The 24,043-nt window shown below is 39.4% G+C and overlaps 1 protein-coding gene across 1 annotated transcript; it reads right to left on the bottom strand.

Annotated features, from left to right (window-relative positions):
* Positions 1-1,290: 1,290 nt before the first annotated feature.
* GSPT1 (G1 to S phase transition 1) lies at positions 1,291-23,018 on the bottom strand. The gene is made up of 15 exons (XM_038151372.1): positions 22,583-23,018; positions 12,791-12,838; positions 12,377-12,418; positions 11,415-11,642; positions 10,403-10,436; positions 9,860-9,937; positions 8,466-8,646; positions 7,922-8,076; positions 6,805-6,945; positions 5,950-6,043; positions 5,539-5,619; positions 4,778-4,951; positions 4,259-4,348; positions 3,776-3,944; positions 1,291-3,025 (listed from the first exon to the last, which is right to left on the bottom strand). Exons 1-15 carry the CDS (start codon positions 22,881-22,883, stop codon positions 2,973-2,975), a joined length of 1,869 nt encoding a protein of 622 aa, XP_038007300.1. The 5' UTR covers positions 22,884-23,018; the 3' UTR covers positions 1,291-2,972.
* Positions 23,019-24,043: the final 1,025 nt, after the last annotated feature.

Below are 24,043 nucleotides of genomic sequence, written 5' to 3'. Positions count from 1 at the left end.
ATAAGTTACATCATGGCTAAGCACTCAAGCCATATCTACACTACACACTTTGGCCAACAGTCAGAGAGAAAGGTGTGATCCTCATCAGTACCACACTGCAAATGCCATTATACTGAGGGGAAAAAAACCCAAACTCTCCTTTCTGCAGAAACATGCTCAGAGTTTTGCTGGTAAGAATTAAAGCTACACCATGGGAATACCCTGCCAGTACCCCATGCAAGCACAGTTACCCTGGCAGTGCTCCTAGGGGTGCTGTATCTTCAATCCAACTTTTATTTCCTCTTTTTTTTCCCTCCTTCCCTTCAACTGTTGTGGTTGCACAGCTCCTTTGTTTCTGTATCATCTTCAAAGCAGCATACCACATTTTTACAAAAGGAAATATTCAAAATGGTAATTTAAAAAAGTTTATTACATCAGTGATCAGCAAATAGTATTTATTTCCAACACAGCCACATTATCTTTTTCTCTTCTTTCATCTAGATTTAGCTGTATTTAATAGTAGCAAAAATGGGACTATAAAATGTAGAATGGAGATGAAAAAGTTGAGATGTAATCTGAGGACTATTCAAATACAATGTACTTCCAGCTCTTCTACCAAAAATGCAGCCAATTTGTGTACATTTATGCCTTACATTCTCATATATTTGCTATAAAATGCAAATATTTCATACCCAAACAAAAATCTCCTACAGGATAGGAATATCCTTAACTGCACAATGTGGATTCTGTTAATGAATTTGTAATAATGCAACCTCTCCATTTACAGACCAGGTGACATTAACTGGAATTATGGAAAAGGTAATCAAATGCACTAGATGGGATGAATAATGGAAATACTGACTTTCTATCTACTGATACTCCAACCCACCAGGTGACTTTTCAGTTAATATTAAATACTCAGTCCAGCCTCAAAATAATGAAGTTTTAAAATCCCATGTTAAGTTTACTCAGCAGTGGAAAACTGATGCTGGAGCATCGTGTAGTTTTCAGATACACTTCAATGCCTTAAAGTTTTAAAGGACCTAGCAATTTAGGAATCTAACTGTAAGTATTCTCCAATAATGGTCACTGCAAATTTCAAATCCATGAGCTTACTTCAAGAAAGCAGTCAGATATCTGGAAATCTTGTCAGTCCAGAATATGAAAAAGACAGTAAGTTTCCCTGGCTTTTAATTTCTTCATTAGCTTAAGATCCAAGGAACTGTGGGTTTTGTTCACTTGGTAGAAACAAAACAAAGCAAAAAGTTACTTTTTAAACTCTGATTTACCCAAAAAATAAAAGCCCAGAGATTTGCAGACATAATAAAATTTATTTAAATTCCATGCATTACGGTCGCTACAAGTGTAGTCATATGAAACTGAAGGACAATAACTTCTTCTGTCCATACAATGTAGCTGTAAGTGAAATGAATGGGAGTTCCACAGTTACAAAGAAACAAACAAAACAAAAAAAAAAAACCAAAAAAGGTAAATCTGTTTCAGTTTTGAGTTTCAATTCAGACACAGTCACTAGACTGTAAATCTTTGGGGGAGAAGAGGGGCTCACCAATTTTACAGCTGAGAATGTTTAGTTTAAGATATTTTGAAGAAGCTCAGAAGATATCTTTTAATAATTACTACTAATACTCTGGAAAATGAAAACAATCCCTTAGCCTTCATCCTAATTGTTAGAATCAGGACAGCAATTGCAGACAGTCCATTTTCAAAGTGCAGCTAAATAGGGTTTTAGTATGCAGCTCCTTCAAGTTGTACTGAGTAAGCTTTACTTTGAACCAGTTTTGCTTTAATTTCTCAAGAAAAACTTCACTGGTCCTCATAAGCTTACATTGCTTTTTGATATGCAAAAATTTACAGACTGTGCTTGATTCTGACCCTCCCATATTTCAGTATGTGCAAACTCTTAGGGATTTAAATAGTCTTTCTTCTTCTCAGTTCAGACTGATCTTTAAAACAGCAAGGATTATCTGGCCCTCTAAATTAAAGACAGGGTGAACTGAGTAATTTATGTAACTGGCACTTTTTAATTGGCCCAGTTCTCCCACAAAATGTAGCTCTTATAAATACTAATAGGCACTATTGCCACAGATTCTCGTCTCTTTGCAAGTTTCGCTGATTTACTGGTTGTTAGCATTTTCTGCAGTTAAGAATTTAATAATGCTGAATTTTTATAAAGACACAATATGTAGTTCTAGCCTTCAAAATTGACTTCCTGTGTCTAGTAATGATGTTAAGTCAACCTAAATTTGCTGAAGATATTAACAAATGTAAAGCTAATGAAGGTGCCACATTTGCATGAATGTTTTTTAGTTTTCAGACTGCGTTCAAGAAAGGGAAGGGGCAAACCTAATTATTTTAATACAAACTTGGTTGAGTGCCCAATTGCCTCATTTAAAACTGTGTGTGTGGGGAGGCTGAGGAGTTTAGAAAAGTCCAAGTAACCAAATATCTGGGTTACTGGGAAGTTAAAAAGCTAATGCAACTGCGTTACATCCGGATAAAAAACATTATTCAAAAGCAATTCCAATACCGAAAAAGATTTCAAATTGAATAGTTTATTAACATGGTAGTCATCTTTGTAACATGTGCACACACACTCGCACACTCTGAATGATCTGCCTGGAAAAAAGAGGTCTTAATAGAGATGCTGGGGGAAATTAAACATTAAAAATCCTTTAGATTTTCATAATTATAGGCAATTATGTCCACATCACTTACAAAGCTATTGCCGAATCTTTCCAAGGAAGCAGAATTTGGGAGAAAAAAAAAATTGTTTTTGGGAAAATTCAACAGTGGCATAGCAGAGCTCTCAATATGAGAAAGCTGACATAATGTGGACCTTTGCTGTGAAATTTGTCTTTGCAAAATATGGGGAGAAGTTTATCAATGGGCAGAAAATAAGACGGCGGTGTGAAGTAGGCTTTTGCTGAGTCGATTTTCCTCACAGTATTGTGCGGGGTCATTGAGAAAAATGCTTAGTCCTTCTCTGGAACCAGTTTCAGAACTTTTCCAATTGCAATGGTCTTACCTAAACCAAGGAGACAAACAGCAGAGTTAAATTTACTGTGAAAGGAATGTAGACATCTCCAAGAACATAAAACTTGCCCCAAAATACAGGCTCTCAAGTATTAGAAATCACAGAGAATAAATTATTATGTTGTAGCATAATAATTATTATATATGTGTAGCAACATAATTATTATGTTGTAGCATCAGTGTATTTTAAAAGCACAATAAAAATTTAAAAATAGTAAGCCTGCTCTTCTGACAGCAAAGAACACAATGTGAATTGTGGAAAGCCTGCTTCTACACTCATCTCAGGAGAAAGCAAGGCAGAATCACTACCAGATTTGTTCACTATTCTTCATATACTTTATTTGAAGCGTATCCCACAAATCTGTGAGTTTTACCAGGGTGTGCATGTGAAAGCCTAACATACAACCCCCCCTGATATTTTTCAACTTTAAATAGTGAAACTATGGTATTCATATTGTAGGTGGACATTCCAGGACTCATTAAAAAAGCACTGCTGGCTATTTTTCAAATCCAGTCTTTTGTTTCACAATGCATATTTCTGTACATTATTCAAATAAAACTCTCTCTCTGTTACTAGCAAGGACTCTGCACAATGACAACAATTTGCTTAGATTAACTATTCCATCGTTACCCAGAGAGTGATTTCCACTAGATAACAGGATTTTAATACCTCACTGTCATGTGGCTCTGAGTCCAAGTAAGTTTTTGCAGCAGTCAGTACCTGCTGCTGAAGCAGCCTTACCCTCATCCCTTAAGGTGAAGCGACCCATCTGAGGGAAATCTTTGAATGTCTCAAGGCAGATCGTTCCTGCTGTCCTTAAACGGGCAATGCAGACTTGATCTTGTTTCACAAAACGGGGCCGTGTCTTACTTTTTTCTCCTGTTTTTTTGTCTACCAAGCAGATTAAGGCCTAGGTAAGAAAAAAAATAATAGCCGTGAGTGCTAAGATAAGGGTAATTTTTCTTTAAACAGAATTGATCTAAAAAAGAACACACAAACAAACACATGAAAAAGTTTGCATGGTTTATTCAGTCATGACATACACCACCTTTCAGAAGGCTTATGCTAACAGTTACAGCCATTTTTGTTTGTGTTAGGGCACAACCAAGAATTCCATTCAAGGCTGGAGCTTTGCTGCTTTAGCTGCTCTACAAATGTATGACATGAAAGAACTCTTCATCCCAACAACTGGATATTCACATCACAGCTTAAAATGACACTTACTGTTATCTCAACTTCTTCAATACAGGTGTGGATGTGCAGCACTGCATTATAACCTGGGCAGATAATGGATTTGTGCTCAATTATCACTATCTGTAAAACAATTCAAAATAAGTGCATTTTTCCTGATTTCAATTATAAAAGAACAGAGAATAACCAATGCAGAACTATATTAAACAGTCTATTGAACAATATACATACAAATTTTTATCAAAGAGCCAAATTTTATAAGTTTATAATATGAAAGTAGAAAACTGAAGGACTAGCCTGATGAGGTCTTGCTTTCACCATTATAAATATCTAAAATTTCATTGAGATGTTACATTCAAAACAACTTATATTTTAAAAACTCAAATTAATGATGTCAGTGTTAAGTATATATGTTATTGTCCATTTAGAGATTTGGCAGTGAATAAGAAATCTGAACTGAAACTTCAAACTACTGAAGCTTTAGATTTGGCAAAACAAAATATTTCCATGGTTTTTACCCCTTTATACAGCAATTAAATTTGGTTATTCTACCTGGGCATCAAATGTGCGTCCAGAATGACAAAGGTTGTTGAGATCACAGAGAATAAATCCTGGAAGGATCTCTTCCTCTTCAATTCCCTTCAGTCTGATCTTTAGATTTTCACCTGGGGCGACTGAGTCAGTTTCTACATCATCAGAAAGAATTCCAAGAACTTCCACATTGTGCTTAAAGAAAACAAAAATGTAGTTTTGCATTGTGAATATTTTAGTCAGGTACAAAATAATTGTAATATAACAGTATTTCAATAAATAATTCTATTACAGTTTAAGTTACTTATATTTGGTTTTGTCAAGCTTCAGAACATTTAAAATATTTGAATGATGAATTACTAATACCTGAATTTTTTTTAAGTAAGTTTTTTCTTTTTCAACTTTTTTTCCTGTTTCCCTTTGGGGGAAAGAAAAAAAAAAAGGGAAAGGGGAAAGAAATAAACTCTTGAGCAATATTAACCCACAGCAGGTAAAAGGCTTAGTGGGCTAACTGTACAAACATGAAATAAAATCCAGTTGAAGTGTAATAATTTGTAGTCCAGCAACTGAGTTTACTAAGGCTGGAGAACACAATTTCTGACTGCTAAGGAGCTACACAACACCCCCTGTCCCCAGAAACATCACCCATCTAAAATGTGAGAGCTTAGTTGTGTTCAACAGAGCAACAGAACATTTTCTGATTTAAAGTAATCACTATCTTTAAGAACAAAGCTCTTTTTTTTATGGTAGTAAATTTTTAAAATATCTAAACCTTACCATACCTTGTTTGGCATCATCACAAGCTGTTGTCCTTTGCAAATAGAGCCCGACTCCAGCTTCCCAAGGACCACAGTGCCCATGTCCTTCACAAAAATAAATCATTACATAGCAAATGAAAACATTTTCCTAAAGAGTCCACTATTTATAATTTACCTCTGGGTTTGATTACTTAACTCTATGAATATCTAGCACTGCTAGGCTTAGTATTTTGGAAATTGTTGTCATGAAAGATTACAGATTTTAGGAATTTCATATAATGCCAAAATTATTTACTTCCCCTTCCCTCCTCTATTCTACAGCTGGAAAAGTAACATTAACAAAGAAAAAAGATACCCTCTAAAAGTAAATAGTCCATTTACTGCTTTCTGAAAACAGCCTCTTTATACTTTCTATATTATTATTTTAATCTGTACCTTATATTTATCCACAATTGGCAGCCTGATTGGTCCATCAACTGAACGGTTGAAGTTTGGCAAATTATCCAGGTATGGAATAAATGGTAATCCACTAAAAAAGCAGAAGGCATTTGTTTCAATTTCATGAGCACCCTTCCGTTTGAAATAATTACTCAAAATGGATAAATGCAGTCCAAGAAAAGGAATCATATTCATCTTGTCATCATTTAGAAAAATGACCTCTAAGACAGTTAAATCTATTATAACATCCCATCAGTTGTGTCCACTTTACTTCAACCAACATATTAATACCCAGGAAATACACTTAAAAACTTAAATGTTTTTAAGTTACATTACAGACATATTTTACACAAATTCATTATTCCTTTGAGACTCACGACAGATGTGTAATATATTTCAGAAATACAAAACCATAAGCTAATGTGGTCCAAATGTGATTTCCATTAATTCTTTTTAAAGTACACTGAGCAATATTGAAAAACATGACATCCACTGAGAGACATGGCTTGTCCCTAATTACAATACAGCTTCAAGCAAACTGCTCACATCAAACAATTACTCATTCCAGCAACGTCAGCTGCAGCATCACTGGCAAATTCTAGTGCTCGTAGGGCACTGAACTCACACAGCCAAAGAGCACTGCTAATATTTTACTAATAATCTTCTGCAGTTTGCAAATGCTTTTCCTTGGCATGTTGCATGGCTGTGTTCTTGTTGCTCTGGCTGTATTTCCTCAAGCACTTTGGCCCACAACTACAACATACCACGCTCTGCTACCTCCCAGCTTCACTGAAGCATTTACTTTTATTGAAATATAGCAAATACTCAAGTTGCTCAATTTAAGATACATACATATACCAAGGACAGAATTCTGACTGTTCTTTAAGGTTTGCTCCAGTCAGTCCTGAGCAGGGCATGAAATGAATATCCTTTTTGGGATTGAAGCCAACTTTCTTCAAAAATGGCACCAGTTTCTCTTTACATTCCTCATATCTATTAAAATGACAAGCAGATCAAAGTAAATTCCACTTATTCCAGCATAACATAATCCTGTGCTTTAAAAAACATGCAGACGTTTCAGTTCCATCAGTTAAGTTACTGTGTGAGCAGCAAGCAAGCCTAATTAAGGTCTGGAGGCCTATTTGCATCTTCTCCCCACCCTTCCAGCACAGCTCGGAATTGTCTGTTCCTCTATTCCCCCTCATTCCTCTGCTCCATAAAGCATTGTCAGTGCTCAACCTACACTGCAATGACAGGGCTGGGGAGCAGCAGCACAAGCTGGAACTGCTTAAAGCAAGAGATCCAGGCCAGCACAGCAGGACAGACCATGCAGACAACTCCCGAGGTCAGGCTCCAGGCTGGCACTTCAGTGCTGGCTCCGTCTCCTCCAGTTTCCTAACAGTTTCTGGAAGTTTAATCTATTTCTGTCACACTGCCTCCTCTCAGTTTGGGGTGAATTCAGAAATGTCAGAAGGCTGGGACAGGACCAAGACAGAGAAGTGGGTGTGCCTTTGTCTCTTAGTGAAGCAGGCTGACATTCCAAGGTTGCACAGGCCCTCATGGCTTCCCACTAAACCTTCCTCAATTCTGGGCAGAACACACAGCAGGTTTTCTGAGAACTCTGGCAAACTGGACTACTGAAAACACAATCACTTCCTTTTTTAGACTCAGTATAAAGTTTTCAAGTCAACAATTAAACTATGCCAGAATGCACAGGGGTTTGTTAGATATGTCTGCATGGATCCAAGCAGTTGACAGTCAATGCTGGAGTGTAGAACTTCCAGCTTAATTGAGAAGCACTGTCCTGGGCACTGAGCTTCTGGTTTTCCTGCCAGTTCTATAACCTCTGCCTTTAGTCCACCAGTCAACCATTCTTTCAGCAATAATGGGATACAAAAATGACTTTACCTAGGAATTATTCTACTGTAGTATCTGCCAATGAGAATTAGTTTTTTAATATTAAACTCACCTTTCATTACTCCAGTTTACAGTTGGATCATCCATTTTATTAATAAGAACTATTAAATGCTTTACACCTGCTGTTTTTGCTAACATGGCATGTTCTCTTGTTTGTCCACCTTTCTCAAATCCAGTTTCAAACTCTCCTTTTCTTGCAGAAATAACCTAATTAAAGATACATATTTTAATAAAGGTTCTACAATTCTCTCAACAGACCAATCAATAATACTGCCTTATTCAAAAAATTTTGGGTAGTCAGACCTAGTAAAAGCTTCCAAAATACACTGGTATATTCTCAGTATTACCCATTAGTTTCTGCATTGACATGTAAAAAAAATCACATGACACCTGTGGACAGCTTTAAGAAGCTGTTAAATTACTCCAAAACTCACTCATCTCAGTAAATGTAACATTTGAAAATTCTGCCTGCTGTAAGTAACCAAAAGAATAAAGAAGTAAAAAAAAAAAAAACAAAACCCAAACCAAAAAAAAAACAGAATCAGAAGCTTAATTCCACAGCGTATGCAAAATAAAGGTATCTGATTTCTCCTTACCAGCACAGCAAGATCAGCTTGAGAAGCCCCACCAATCATATTTGGAACAAAGCTCTTGTGTCCAGGAGCATCTAAAATAGTGAAGTGTTTCTTCTCCGTTTCAAAATAGGCACGACCCACTTCTACTGTTTTACCTTTGTCTCGTTCTTCTTGGTTTGTGTCTAAGGCCCACGAAAGGTACCTAAAAAATCCCAACCCAAATACTCTATTGTTGTAAAGATTTTTATTACATTTATATATAATTTGTTAGTCATAAGGGACACCTCAGCATTGCTAAATATAAAGTCACTATTGCTCTTGGAAATACTTAAATGATTTGTGTGTACAGTGAGCTGCAGAGCCCATTGCCAGCTCTCCTTCACATACCTACAAAGATTCATTTCTAAAAATTCTAATAAACAATTTTCATTTTCTAAGTTCTTCAGCTGTGATCTAGTCTCATATAATTTAAACTTTGCCTCAGTCTCAGAAACACCTCAGGATCAAACAGAAAACAATTTTTCCTTCTCAGCATAATTAACTAAAACATTAGCTCTGACTTGCACATATCATTATTGAGAATTATAATCACTAGTTCTCATTTATTTGCACATATTAAGCAGAAGTTGGCTATGAAACAGACACCATCTTTAGTCACACTATCTTTGATTGATTTTCATTATATAGACTCTTGTCCCCTCCTAATAATTTTTCCCACTGGCCAACAAAAAGTTAGCTTTCAGTCAGATAAACTGAAATTAAAAAAAAAAAGTTACTTAGATCCTTCAGGTTTTGTGAAAACTGGTGAATATAAAGAAGAAAAAAATGCTCTTACTAATGATAAAGAAGTGGTAATAACTCAATTGAACTGGTTTAACATAGTAATATTTTTTACCATTAACAGCAGCCTGTAGACATCATTAGCTTTTGTTTTGTAGTGACTGGGGGGTGTCTGAAGAGATGCTGCTTGGACAACGGTTGCTTGGTGAAAAGAACTCTGTCACCCTTTCTATTCCCCTCTCACACATGATTCAGTGAGTTCAGTTCAATGCCCATCCCCTGAGGATGCTCAACCCCTAAGAAGTCTTTAACTGCTCCTTTTCCAGAGCCCTTTGAACCCCTTTTATCCTCCAGCCAAAAGGAAAAAGCTTTCAAAAGGGAAATCAATTTTGCAGGAGTTGTTTGAAGCAGAAATCAGGCTGCTACATGTGTTCTATATAAACACTGCCCCCACAAAACCCAACCAACCAAAAAACAACAACAAAACCCAAACCAAACAAGAGGCCCACAAAAAATCCATCCAGGACAAGAGCACCACTGAGCCTGGAGGAAGCCAGGGCTACTGGGACAGAGACCAAAACCAGTTTCATTGCAGTGAAGGGCAAAGTGTGCTACTGTCTTCACGATGTTCATACCATGTTTCTCTGTTTTTTTCTTTAGCTTCTCTTTCATATTTTTCAAGTGTTCTTTTGTCAACCATTCCTGTCAAGTACCTAAGAAGAGGGAAAATAAAAGTGCAATTTTACACAAAGCAGAAAGATATTTCCACATAGTTACCTATACAATCCCCACAGATTATTATTATGATTGGGAAATGAAGATACTAATTTTTTTAAATCTTCACAGAAAGGACAAAGTTTAACCAATGGTATAAAGCTGTTTCAAATTTCATTTTAAAATACAAAGAAAAACAGCCATGCTCTAAGAAAGTGATTAATTTTAAAAATTTGATAATGTTTGCTTTTGCATAGTTCCTTCTATCAAGTGAAAATCCTATAGCAATAACATTAGTGTGCTGGATTTAAGAAATTCCAAAGACAATAAGTACCTCAATTGACAGGGATAGAAACATTGTTATAAAAGTATTAATATATGCTGATTAAAGCCACAAAGAAAATATTACTCAGGAAACAGAGAAGGAAAAGAACAGGAAATAAAAAAAATTTAAGTTTCCTTACATTATTTGTCCTCCAATAGTTGACTTGCCAGCATCTATAACAAAATTAATTCAAGTCATCAACAATGTTCAATTCTAGAAACAGCAGACCATTACGAACTAAGTTATCTAGTTTCTTTCTAAAGGATTTATTTTTGAACCATAATCTAAGTTTTTGGAAGAATCTTCTATCTTCCCTTATTCCCATTATAATTTGTTGTCAATTAAATTACACCAAATTTTGAACATGCTGTTTTCATATATAAAAATTCAGCATTATCCATAACAAAAATCCCTCACCAAGCAGTGATCCAGCTAAAGCCAGGGTCAAGAGTGTGGGAAGCTCTTGCAAAATCCCTTTTCCCTGCTTCCTCTATCCCTTGTCCCTAACTTGTGTGGGCTGCTCTTCAGTATTGGGATGTACCTCTGCCCACAGCCCCTTTACTTTGTGTGACTCTATTCTGAATTTACCCAAGGACCCAAATTACACTACTTTTAAGGTAAGTAACTACAGAAATGAAAAGACAGAATTTACTGTATAACTTGTGATTCAATAATTCTTCTCTACTTCTGACACCACCCAAGTTTTTATGAAACTTGTTGAAACTATTAAATTAAGATATTTTACTATAAATGCTTCTTTTAACCACCAATTATGCTAATATATTGCTGTAACCCTACAAATGTTAGTATTTAGAATAACAATTTTTGAATGTAATAGCAAGAACTCTAAAATAAGCAGAAACGAAGCACCATTTTCTGATTTTGTTCTTCAGATCATAAATAGAGATATGTCACTTGAGCACTCACAGGAGCAGCTACTTGAGAAATCATCAACACAGGCACTGTTGTGTCCAAGAGAACACACTCTACCCTTGGCACTTTACCCCTGAAAGACCTTTAAAATTTTCCTTTTCCAGAGCAGCTTCATTAGAACGAATGCTCCTGTAAGCCTCAAGACATGGTGAATACAAAGAGTTCTAGATAGTACACAACAGACAGATCCAAGTACCTCACCTTCACTTAAAACTCACCTACGTGTCCAATGAATACTACATTTACGTGCTCTTTTTTAGGAGCACCTGGAGGTGCTACAACAGATTTGGGTTTTGGTATTTCCTCCTCCTCTTCCATCATTTCCTGAGCGCTCTCTTCAGAAGGCCCCGCATCCCCTGCAGGACCACCTCCTAGCTCTGCTTCACTGGGTTCTTCTTTGTGGTCCCATGACTCTTCTGGGGACATTTCTGTCTCTCCATTTTCCACTAAAAATGAACCAATTAGATATATTCAAATAGATAAAGAAATTAAAAAGCATTACCCTAGGGAGAAGCCCCTGCCCCAAAGGTGCAATCACAAGGTTTTAACTACCAGGTCTGTTAACACTTTCCTATAGAAAAAGGGACAACTGCTGCTTGTTTCTGAAATTATTACTACCAGGAGCTTTCAAGCTAGCTTGTGTGCTGACATAAGAAATCTAGGATACAGAAACTTCTGTTTTAACAAGGCAACTATTTTACAAAGAAAAAGCAAATCTGAAGATCCTCTCAGACCAGCACAGTAGTCTGGATCCACAGACACACACTGCCATATGTTTAGAAAGCAAAGGAGAGGGATTATAGTTTAAGTTTACCCATAAGCCTTATAAAAACAATGAGAAAGATACAATTTCTATGTTCTGATTGTTCACGTCGCTGGCCACTTCAAAGTTTTTTGCTAATCACCATTCCACACGTGTTAGTGGGGTATTTGGTAACATGAAATTATTTTTTAATAAAGCACCCATCATTTTAGTGTCCAAGCAGTCCAGTTCCAGCTCTCAATGCATACTAGTGTTCAATTACCTCTTTCCTCACCCAAGTGTAAAGATACAACAAAGTACACTAAGGACTATTGGTAAGTGTAAAGGCTCTGCTATTTTGTTTGCAGTGATTCAGCAAAAGCACTGTGTAGTACATGATAGCACTGTCATAGTAAAAAGGAACAATTCTCATCTTACCAACAGATTCTGAAATTTCCATGTTAACAGCAGCATTTGAACCTAGAAGAAAAAAAAAGGGGGAAAATCTTTAAAGACACATACTTACCATGACAGTAATCAAGAACAAAGAAAAATAAGTGACTAAATTAATAAAAAGATAGTTCAGATTTTCTGGCACTTGCCAAAGCTTTTTAATATACAGGTTGATGTCAAAAATTCTGCTTCATGCTAGTTTTATGATCTTCCATAAGCCACCTTATGAGCCTTTCCCAACTGCCTATGGAACTGCAAATAAATACAGATAATCACATTGCCTTACAAGAGTAGTATGAGGATAATGAAGATTGGAAAAGGTTAATAGAGATTTAAAGAGGAGATCATTTGCAATAATTTTTTTAAAATTTGTGTAATGAAGATCACAAAAACAACTACCTTCACAAGAAGCTGTCTGCTCCTCTGGAGAAGGCTCTGCAGGTGCACCTGCAGAGAAAAAAGTTTATCTTTTAAAGTACAATGATGTGACCAATTTCCAAACTTTGCCATAAAAGACCATCTTCCAGCTTTATTGTAAGAATTGTATGGAAAGAATAACCGCTTCCCTCCCTGCCAAGTGGTACTAAACACAGCCTCTAAGCACAAATACTGCTAAAGAACACTGCCTAGACATGGTGAAAATAATATACCACTTCTAAAAACAACCCATTTTCCCCTTTGAATGGAAAGATACACTTAAAGCAAGCAGTTTTTCTATAGACAGTATTTTACTGCCCATCCTTTTTGAGCATGCTGGCTATTGGTAAGTGTTAGTGTCTAACTGGTGTTCAAAAATATTGAAGCAGTTTCATTGTATCCAAAGATACAACGTGGTGTCACAACTGCAGAGCAAGGGTCTTATACCATGTCTATACTGCTCTCGTGCCTCATTTCCACTAAATGTTGTGTAGAAAATAAACAAGCTAATAAAAACAAATTCTTAACATCTTCTGAAGTTAAGGTCAAGAGATGATAAATTCATTCAGATGTCTGGTAAGGGTGCCGGTCCTCTCAAACACCAGAGCACAGTCCCATTACGTGGAGAGCAATCTCACTGGTCATATGCATTAATCAAAGCTACAAATATGGTTTTTTGGATAAATTACTCAACCCTCTCATGCACTGAACCATGCCACTACATTTTATGCTGAGGTGTAACTAATTATTAAGCCTGCTAGGAGTGATACATTGCAATTAACACTTACACCACTCAATGTTTTGGGACGTTATTTCACATGATCAAGGGGCCTTCTATAACTATACATAAAACCTTGACCTATTTAGTTTTCTCTTGGTATAAGTTCAACTTCACAATGCTTTGAAACAGGTTATCTTTTTTCTTAACCACATACAAAATTCATACCCTCTGTTTAGCTGTACTCCAGCTCTCCTTCAGCTGAATTCTGAACACAGATCTTAGAGCATCACTTGCTCTATATGCATGATGGGACCTAAAGATGAAACAAATCCCCTCAAAAGAACAAAGCCATACAGAGAAGGACCTGATTCTAAGCCTCTTTGCTTTCGCACTGTTTGCGTATTTGCTGCAGACTCCTCTAAAGTGGAGCAGCGCCGGGAGAGCTGGCAGGGGGCCAGAGGGCTTTGCAGGCAGGGTGAATGTGGGTCACAGCACAACATCCAGTGGCCAGCAGCAAACCAGGGAGGGGGCACAGCAATGCCCGACTGAAAGCATTCCCTGCACTCCTGCCTTGGATCAGACACGAGCTACGCTCCTGAAAACAAACCAACCAGGCTTGAAGAGAATGATTCCACAGTCAGTAAAAGCATAAGAATAGAATACCCCTAGATCCTTTTAAAGAAATGATCTATCACCCCCATTTGGCAGCTGGAAAACACTCCAAGCAGCCAATTTTTGAGTGTGGTAAGCAGGTGGCACAAAATCTAGGTATGAACTTAAAGCCTCCATTTTGTAGCACATCAGAAGATTGTTGGCTATTTTACACATACTGTGGTTGGGATGCATAAATATTTTAATTACAAGATCATTTCAACAAGCTTTTGATTTCACTCCAGAAGTTTGTCTGTAATGAAAAATGTATCAAATGGCAATATTAATGCACTTGCCTTGGAACAGACGTTCTACGAGTGGTTGGAGAGCTAGTTAATTTATGAGAAATATATTGTCAATCAAAAACCATTCATATAAACGCAGTTTTTACTTTCTGGTCTGCAATACAGCAACTATGCAGGCAGGAAAAAAGTTTCTTCACAACTAACAGAGAGGAAGTAGAATAAAAATTCCCTCTGTAAATTTTGTACAGGTCTAGCACATGAGAGTCAGTAAGACAGTTTGTGCATGGATGCTGAACAGCAGTAGTGCCACACAACCAGGGGGAACAGATATTCAGCTATAACTACAGCCATTTATTAAACTCTGCTCACTTTGGTACACAAGCTGCAGACATGCTTTGGAAGAGGACATTGAACTGTATCAAACATATACTGTTTCTTCAAAGCAGAAAGAAAGATAAAACACTAAAAAAAAATTATTGTTAAGAAACCAAGTGCATAAAGAAGCTTAATTTCAAAACTAACATGCTCTAAGTGACAAAAACCCCACTCTCCACAGTAACTACTTACTTCTGATAAACAATTTCAGGTAATGTCAGGTTATTTCAGACAAAAGCTCAGATTTACCATACTCCCTGTGGAAGTGACCAGATTGCCTGAAATGTGCCTTCCGACCATCATCTGAAAAGAAGGATGCCATCCTACTGCTTCCTTAGAGCACAGGGCTGGTGCATTTTGGTCTGTCACCTCTTCTCATTTGTGAAGATCATCCAGACAGGAATCTTTCATATGAGAGGGACTCAAAATGTACTTTGTAGGAAATCTAGTTTTAAAGTCAGGACATGCTTAAAGTGATGCCAATTTTTTAATGCCTCAAATGACTGGATTTACGCGTGACAAGCAACTGTAGGATTTTACACCTAACCATCTCCATCTCTCCTTCAAGCCCTAAGTTGAGAACTGCTGTTGCAACCTTATCCATGGTATTACATGGACTGAGTGGCTTATCTTTAGTCCTGCTCAACATCAGAGCCGTAGGACATTTTTTGGAATATCTCTGTTGTCAATGCCAAGGGCAAAAATGGATACAGATGCTGCATTTATCTACTGGTGCCATGAGACAATGACGTTATGTAATTCAGTGTCTTGTCTGGAAAAGGTAATTGTGGGGATTTTTTAAATGTAAAATTCATTGGAAGAATATGTAAACTACCAATACAGAGTCCAAAATCGCACAACTTGTAAAACATGGTGACTGATCTCTTTAAAAAAATACATCCCATGTCCTAAAGAATCCACTCTGCCTACTTCATTCACACAGCATTCTACTACAGCTGAGGAGTTTGCTGCATATCACACCAAGTTTTGTACTTGTTTGCACTTTTGTTGTACAATAACCAAAGCTGCTCAAGTACAACAAATTTGAAGTTATCATCCAACCTCTGAAAATATTGTTTTAAAAGACTATAAGCCAGGAAATTTGCAGCACTGACATATTAGAATGCTTGAAGATAAACAACAGAAAATTGCTTTTTAAATTTATATTAGAATGTAGCAAGTTTTTAATATCTAGAACAGGTACAGATGGTAGGAATCAATATTAGAACAGTAGTTAAAACACAGTATTAAAGCCAAACTCAACTGTTAAGCAGTAGTGACAACCTCCATCTTTACACAAACCCTGGGGTTTGCCAGATGCACAGAAAAAGCTGATAAAGGTCTCCACACAAGTAAGAACTGCCCAGTGGTTAACTGTAACTCCTCAGCAGCAGTTACCTGAACCACAATGCAAATGCCTTCACAGAATTGATGAGAGGCATAAATTTGGTGCAATACACAGCAGCACTCAGCTCCAGCCTGCTCTGCTGCTGGAGTGATAAGAAGTGAGACAGGACGGGAACCTGACAACTGGGGCAGACTACAGAGTTAATGAAACTCTGCACCACACAGCAGAGAGATTAAAAAAAAGTAAAAAAAAATTAAAAAGACAAATTCAGCCTTAAATAAACATCTTCTCTACAAAACTTAGATGCCTGTATAGTTAATTTGTTGCTGCTCCTCTAATACAGGCATCAAGTTCCTTCACAGGAATTCCTGAAGAGTGAAGAAACACATGACACCCACCTTAGGACTCCCATCACCTTTTTGTATGTGTAATTCCAATGCCTGAATTCAGCACATCTTTACACAATAGTCATACAGTCTCAACAGTTTTCATGCATTATGTAACAGATGTTTGCCCCCCTTTTTTTAAAATGAAAGCATAAAGGGAATTACAGCAGAGTAAAAAATTAAAAGTCCGTATCAAACGCACACAGCATGAAAAGTAGAATAAAAAAAGCCCCAAGAGATTCTTAGATAACAAAAATGCACAAAAATTACATCAAGCACAAATAAAGCTAAACAAAGTGCTTTATATTCAACACTTAAAATTGTACCGAAAGAAAAGGTTTTCAGGAGTTCACTGTAAGGCAGTTGTTTTGAAAGTTAAACCCAAAATTATTATTCTCTCTGCTCTGCTTCATAGCCTATTCACCAGTGGACACACCAGTTTTTAAAATGCACCAATGCAAAAGCAGCTTTAATAGTTTAACCTGACTCTGTAAAATTCACCAAAAAATTAGCACTTGTTTCATATTCATAGGATTTTATTATGTGGTTAGCTTAGTAAAAGACCCACCTTCTTCCTTCCCCAGTGAGGACACACCTTAAGCTTATCTTATCTAAACCTGACATGCTTCTTAACAACTAAGTTTAAGAAAGCTTATGGGGATTTTCAGGGAATATACTGAAGCCCTCTTTACTTAAGGCCAAGTATTTGTGCTCAGTTGATAACCTGATTTTTAAAACAGATAATCAAGACATCAGTATTTCTACAGTTCAGGATTCCACTCTGACAAGAAACTCTCATAACCCAGTATCCTTAGGATGACTCATATTTTTAGTATTGCATCTCCTGTCCTAAACTAACTTTTGTAATGAAATACAATCACTGTTATTTTCCCATAGATCTCTTCAAAACATAGTCATTAATGGATTAAATTATGACTGCTTTATTCCTTCATAATAAAAACCACAAAATAAAACCATCTTTCTATCTTACGTCATCCAATCAGCTGCTTCTTTTCCTTGCATATCTCTCATCACAAAACAGGAGAAAAATGCCAAAATTCCTTAAGTGGAACAGTAAAACCAGATTATAAATAGAATCCAAGAATTATCCCAATTTATTTTTGTGTTCATTTTGACAGAGCAAGCAAGTTTTAAGATAACACCATGCTTTCAAACACATTAAAGCAGTAGCCCAAAGCAGAGTGCCTAACACATGGTCAGCAGGCTGCCTTAGCCCCCAGGACAGTGCACAGCTGACTCCCAGGGGTTTGTGTGTCTTTACTGGAGTCACGCAAGGCCACGAGGGTGATGAATTATTCCAACAGGAGCAACACAATCCTGGCCACCTTCCTGGGGACACTTTAGATGTAGACAAAGGACATTTGTGTAACACATTGGCACCCTGAGTGCATCACACAGGTATGTTATATCTGATCACCCGCCAATGCCAAGACATCCAGCCTTTCTCTGCACAGACTGTTTCAGAAGTGGTTGTACAGCTCACTTGTCTAGAGAAGCTGATACAAGACTGCTCTAGATAGTCAAGTGCCAACTCAAATCAAGATTTCCAGATAAGAAGAATTTATCCCATATACTGGCACTGACAATAGAACCCTGATTTGCTGCCATGTGAGCAGTTCAAGTTTGCAGTTCTGAAGGATTAACAGTAACACTACCAGCACTGGTGAGGAAATCATCAGCAAGGGGCTGTTCCAAGGCTGTCATGAAAAACCATGTAACCCTTTAACACAACAGCTTCTTGAACTGGGGCCTACTCGTCTTACACAAGCCTTTCTCAGCAAGTTCATATGCAAAGTGAAGTCTCTTGAGGACTGAGACGTTGAAGAGTCTCACAGTGTAAAATGAGACAGCAGGCTTTGGAGAATGCAGTGGTACAGGCAACTCATCATCCTGCTCTGGACACTACAGGTTTCAGAACTGAAGTAGATGATACTGAAACTCCACCTCTTGTGTCTGACTGACATATGAATGTCCCAGCTGCTACAAGGTCAGAAAAAACAAGGGCAGGGAAAAGCAGGAAAAAAAAAGGTTTATCCATTTATTTACAGCACTTGAAGGCTGAGGATGTCCAGCTGCTTGAATGCAACTGTTTCAGAAGTGACTACTGCAGGCAAGTGAGGATATTTAGGGAGTGAAGCAAACAGGGGCACTGAATCTTAAGCCAGATGTTTGCTTGGCTCAGGACTGTAGGGGCAAGTTGTTTAAACTGTAGTCATTAGCAAAGATGTTTAGAAATTAATTTGAAGTGGTCAAGAGAACTACCAAATTAAACAGTAGCCCTAATACCACCAAAGGGACAAATGCTTTCCTTACACCCACTGCTGTGTGTCACACTTTTTATTCTTATTACTTTCGTACTAACGATGCTTTTTCTCTTGCTACTACCACTGCATACTTCAAATCAGTGAACAATTCAGGTTGGAAGGGATCCCAGGAGTTAGCTAGTTTAGTCTCCCGCTCTAAGCAGAGTCAACAGTAAAAAAAAATTATTTCTGAAAAGAAGAACTAACACAAAATATAATAAAGACCATACAAGGAAGCTGTGATAAATTTTACCAAGAATCTGTGAGTATTCAAGAACTATGACAAAAACTAAACCACAAAAAATGCAGATTGATGCTGCATTTTCAAAAATGTTTTGATTCTCTCATACCCAATTAAAAAAAAAAAAGAAACCTTATTAATTGAAGTTGGTGTTAACTATTCCCTCTGAACCATGCCTTGATACAGAAACAAAGAAAAAAATGTAATTTTCTGTTACATATATCTACAAAATTAATGAAACATAGTACAAAAAGAAGTTATAGAAGCTAAAGAGTGAAGTTGCAAGGCACAGGTGTGACTATGAACGTTTAGAGGCCCTAACACAATCTACTGTCATTTCATTATCACACATGGCCTTAATTTGGTTGAGTTTGCTAGTCCAGCAACTGCCAGAGAGTCTCCCCAGAAGTGCAACGTGTCTGTGACACCCTCCCAGTCCACCTGGCACGTAACCGTGCTGCAGCCATGGCTGTCACACACAGAAAACCAAAAAGTCTTCATTTCACATTTCCAACTGACCCAACAAAGAGAGATTTTACACAAACGAGCTGGACTTGGACACAATTTGAAAAATGCAAGTCCTCATAGCTACAACATTTAGAACATACTGGTTTTAGTACATTCCTTAGGTTCAAAAAAGTAAATAACATGTTTTCCCATATAATCAAATGATAATTTAATTCCAAAATCATTCTGAAAATATCTCTGAGCATAAGTTATATTGGTGGTAAACATCAGTCAGCTTTCTTCCTAATATACAATTTCCAATCAAAAGAAAGCATGTGTAAACCAGTTTGAAAGTAAGCCATTAGGAATGCAGGTCTCAGGAGTTTCCCAGTTTTAGAAAGTTAACATCTTATTCCATAAATAGCTTCTGAGAGTGCTCCTTCTGTGCTCTAAACATAAATGACAGGAATTTTATTCAAATTACTAGAAACATTACGTTAGTGTGCACAAAAGGAAACACTATTACACACTGCAGCCACACAATGGAATCAGTCCTGTGGAATTTTTATATGCCATGCTGCTACTACACATTTATCCTGATCTATAATGGCCTTTGAATTACTAAGGAATTATGACTTGAGCAAAACCTCACCAAGAGAAAGTTCCAAGAAGAAAAGCACTACTAGAACTTAACTTTAGGCCACTGAAATTCCTCAAGTGACACTCAACTTTTTGGATTTCTTAAGGTTTAGATTTGTCAAGGCTAATTGAGGTTCTTCCCACTACAAACTATGTAATGAAGAATGAGCGTCACAGAGCACCTAATTCCCTATGGGAACAAAAGCAAACTGGGTTGCTGAAAAGTAACCTATTCAGCACCACTCTCTAATCACATGTTGTTCAGACTTATTTCCAGAGCAAGCTCCACCTAGTTCTTCCAGCCAGGAAAGTAGCTGTCATCTTAGACAAACACCTGCAAGGAGAAGACTGTCAATTGCCTTCTGTAGCCAAGCAAGCAGACCTGGAGGAGTACCTAGCAAGTACAGTACTCCAGTTAGGAAAGAAATAGAATTTTTTAACTGCAGGTTTTTCTCTGCCTAATCTTAGGGGTATTGAAGCTACTTAGAGAAACTCAAAATCCTAAACCTTAAAGAAGATATAGCAATCAAGGTAAATTCAAACCAGGTAGATTATAGCACTGTGTAGGAAATGTACTCGGCAACAAAGACACAAAGCAAAGCTATCCTGATCACTCCAGATGATCAGACAGTTTTCAAGCCATCCCTACTTTCTGGAAAGAAGAAGCTCATCACAGGCTGCAGAAGTAGGAAAAAGAGTGGAGAAAAGAAGAGTGAAGAATAATGAGTAGGTGAGGAGATGTAGTTTGAATTCCTACCAAAAAAATTAACTATAGAATGCCTTAGATGAAACCTTAAAAAAGCAGCAGGAGAAAAAAAAATCAAAATTAGTCTAATAATATTCAAAACACTGAAAAAGCTTTCAGTATTGATTACATAGCTAAAACCCCAAACCTTTGATTCAGATTGCAATAGCTGAAAAATACAGGAATGGATTTTGAAGATTAGTCAAAGTGTTCATCCCAGCCCCAAGCTACCCAGTCTACCTCTACATCTGAACTTTAACATATACCTTTATTCTAAATGGGATTCAAGAGTCTGCCCATGGCTTCTCTGAAGTTTATTAGATACCACTTGCCTGCACAGTACATGAGCTACGACTTCTGCTAAAAATCAGGAGTGCTGAACAGCTGTAGAGAACATATAACCTAACATAAGGAACAGGTTAATATTCTGTTACAAAAATATTAAAGTGTTTTATGTAAAAGTTACAGATTTTAGTTGTTAACAACTATTAACTTTAGATACTAGGGAGATCAAGACAAATTAATATATTAAGGCAAAACACAATAAATAATAAGCCACAACCAACAGGAAATCAGGCCAACATAATGTAACAAGTAGTGTCTCTAGTGAAATCAAATTACTAGAGAAATACCTGAAACACTAGCTTGTTTCATATTATACCAATAGGGATACAGAAAATTATAGGAAAAATTAGGAAGATCTCAAACTCCTTAGCTGCAGGAGTGAGCGACATTAAAACACTACCACAAAGTTAAGCAGCGTGTCTGATGTTTGGAAGAACCTTCAGTTTGGAGCCGAAAATGAAAAAGTAGGTCTCCTTTAATTTCCCATATGCAAAATAAATCTAGTATAAACATTGGTTGTGCACACAAAGATCCTTTGAAATTAAAAGCAGGGTAAATTTCAGGTTATTCCATTAGCTGAGGCCAGCTGGACAAAACTCCCTTCCTTACTAATCCTTTATCGGCATTATGTTAAGAAAAAAAATAAATTACTTGATATAATCTTCAAAAAGACATTTAAGATACATCTGAGCCACTGGTGGCTGAAGCAGTGCTTTTCTCCCCAGCAACACTAAATTTATTACCTCCAAAATCTTTGACAACTCCTAGAGCGTTACATGTTATATGCTATATGCATTACATGTATTATATTTATTTTATATATTATGGGAAGAGCAGAGCTAAGCGGTTTTTTCCCATCATGGGTGAGCCTTTGCGAGCAAAGGTCCCCGCGAAAGGCACACGGGACCCACAGGGAGGCAGAGCACCCCAGTTCCTGCTGCTCCCCGGGCAGAGCCCCGCGCCGCGGCCTCCCCCCGCCGGGGCCCCCACGAACTCGGGGCTGCCTCGGGGCCGGCAGCGGCTGCCCTGCGGCGCTCCCGCCGCCCCCTCCCCGGCCCCTCGGGGCGCAGGGCTGCCCCGGCCGCGCCCCTCCCGCCGGGGAGACCCTGCCGCGGTCGGACCCTGCTCCCGCGCCCCCGACCCCCGCGCCGCCCCCCGGCCCGGCCCGGCCCCTCGCCCGCCCCGCGTGGCCCTTTCCCGGCGGCCGCGGGCCCGGCACCCTCGCCCCGCTCGCCCCGCGCCCTCCCAACATGGCCCCCATCCCTCCCTGCCTCCCTCGCCCTCCGCGGTGCCGGCCCCGCGGTTACCGAGCGGCGGCGGCGGCGGGAGGCCGGGCGGGGGCGAGGGCGGCGGCAGGCCGGGCGCCGGGCCGCTCCGCAGGAAGGACGGCACGAACTCGGCGGCGTGGACGTTGGGCACGAAGGGCTTGGCGTTGACGTTCAGCTGCCGGCTGAAGGCCGCCCCGAGCAGCTCCTGCTGCGCCTCGGCCTCCGCGGCCGGCGGGGCGCAGCCCGGGCCGGCGCCGCTGCCCGGCTCGATGTCCGCCTGGTCCCAGCAGTCGGGAGCCGAGTCGCTACTGCTCCCGCTGCCGCTCCCGTTCGCCTCCATTTTGTGGCGGCCCCACAAGGCTCCGCGGCCCCGAAGCGTCTCCCGGGTGAGGGGGGAGCCGGCGGCGGCACCGACTCAGCACTCGCTCCGCCGATTCCGCGTGTGCTCCGCCGCCCCGACGCGAGCGCAGTGTGGCCTCTCGGGCCGCCGTACCCCTTCCCGGCAGCCTCTCCTACCGCCATCGTAGTAGTTTTTATCTCCCCTGGCTCTCCTTCGGCAACACGTCCGAGGCGCGGCGCAAGAACTACAATACCCGTCATGGCCCGCGCTCGCACCCGCACCCCGCCTCCCGAGGACAGACGGGAAATGGAGTTGCCCGCGTTCCTTGCGCGCTCAGGAACTGCAACTCCCGGCGGCCCCCGCGGGCGCCGTGCGTCCCTGCCGGCCTCGCCCCCTTTTCCAGGGGGATGCGGAACGCGGGGTTGGCGCGAACGCCTCAGGCGGGACAGGAACCGCCCCGGTCAGCTGCCCGCGGAGCCCGGTGACACCGAACCGGAACCGCCCGGCTCAGCTGCCCGCGGAGCCCGGTGACACCGAACCGGAACCGCCCGGCTCAGCTGCCCGCGGAGCCCGGTGACACCGAACCCCTCCTGGAGAGCGGAGGCGGCTGCAGAGCTCCCGGGAAGCTGTGGGGGCACACGGCCTCCCGCGGAATGCAAGAGGGAACGCTGCCGCACCTGTCCAGCCAAAAGTGGACAGGATGCAGGGAAAGTTCCAATTTTGGTCATTCTACAGGACACTTTGATTTGGTTGTTACCATGTAAAAAACCCATCCAGTTAAGCCAGAGTCAGTAGGACTTTGCAAATACTGAGGCTCTCCCTCCTGGTATGACTCTTAGAAGTTTTTAAAACAAAATCTCAACAAACAAACCCAAAAAAACACCGCTTGAAGTTTAGTATATTTGGAGGAAACAGCGCAGAACAGAGGGGAAACAAATAAATGTTGGTTACGGGCCTGCATGAGGCTGTGGCAGCATTTTGTCTCATAAGGTACAGTGTGTTTATAACTGCACAAAGCAAATTCTTGGGAGTTTCTTGGAGTGCTGACGTGGGGAGCAATTCATCTGCAGCATTATTCATAGCAGAACACTGTAGGACAGATTACAGAGTTGTTTTGAAAGCAGGTGGTCTTAGAACTAAAAATGGAAGATCTCTGTTTG

The sequence above is a fragment of the Motacilla alba genome, chromosome 14 (assembly GCF_015832195.1).
Source record: "Motacilla alba alba isolate MOTALB_02 chromosome 14, Motacilla_alba_V1.0_pri, whole genome shotgun sequence".
NCBI classification, from domain to species: domain Eukaryota; kingdom Metazoa; phylum Chordata; class Aves; order Passeriformes; family Motacillidae; genus Motacilla; species Motacilla alba.
Note: the sequence above shows the minus strand (reverse complement) of the source record. Positions and strands in the feature narration are given on the sequence as shown.

Excerpts from the sequence above, each read along its gene's own strand:
- GSPT1 (XM_038151372.1), bottom strand. The coding sequence starts at position 22,883 with ATGGAGGCGAACGGGAGCGGCAGCGGGAGCAGTAGCGACTCGGCTCCC. Across the intron at positions 12,839-22,582 it reads CCCGCCGCCGCCGCCGCTCG|GTGCACCTGCAGAGCCTTCT; the intron begins GTAACCGCGGGG and ends TTTTCTCTGCAG. Across the intron at positions 6,946-7,921 it reads GTAAACTGGAGTAATGAAAG|ATATGAGGAATGTAAAGAGA; the intron begins GTGAGTTTAATA and ends TCATTTTAATAG.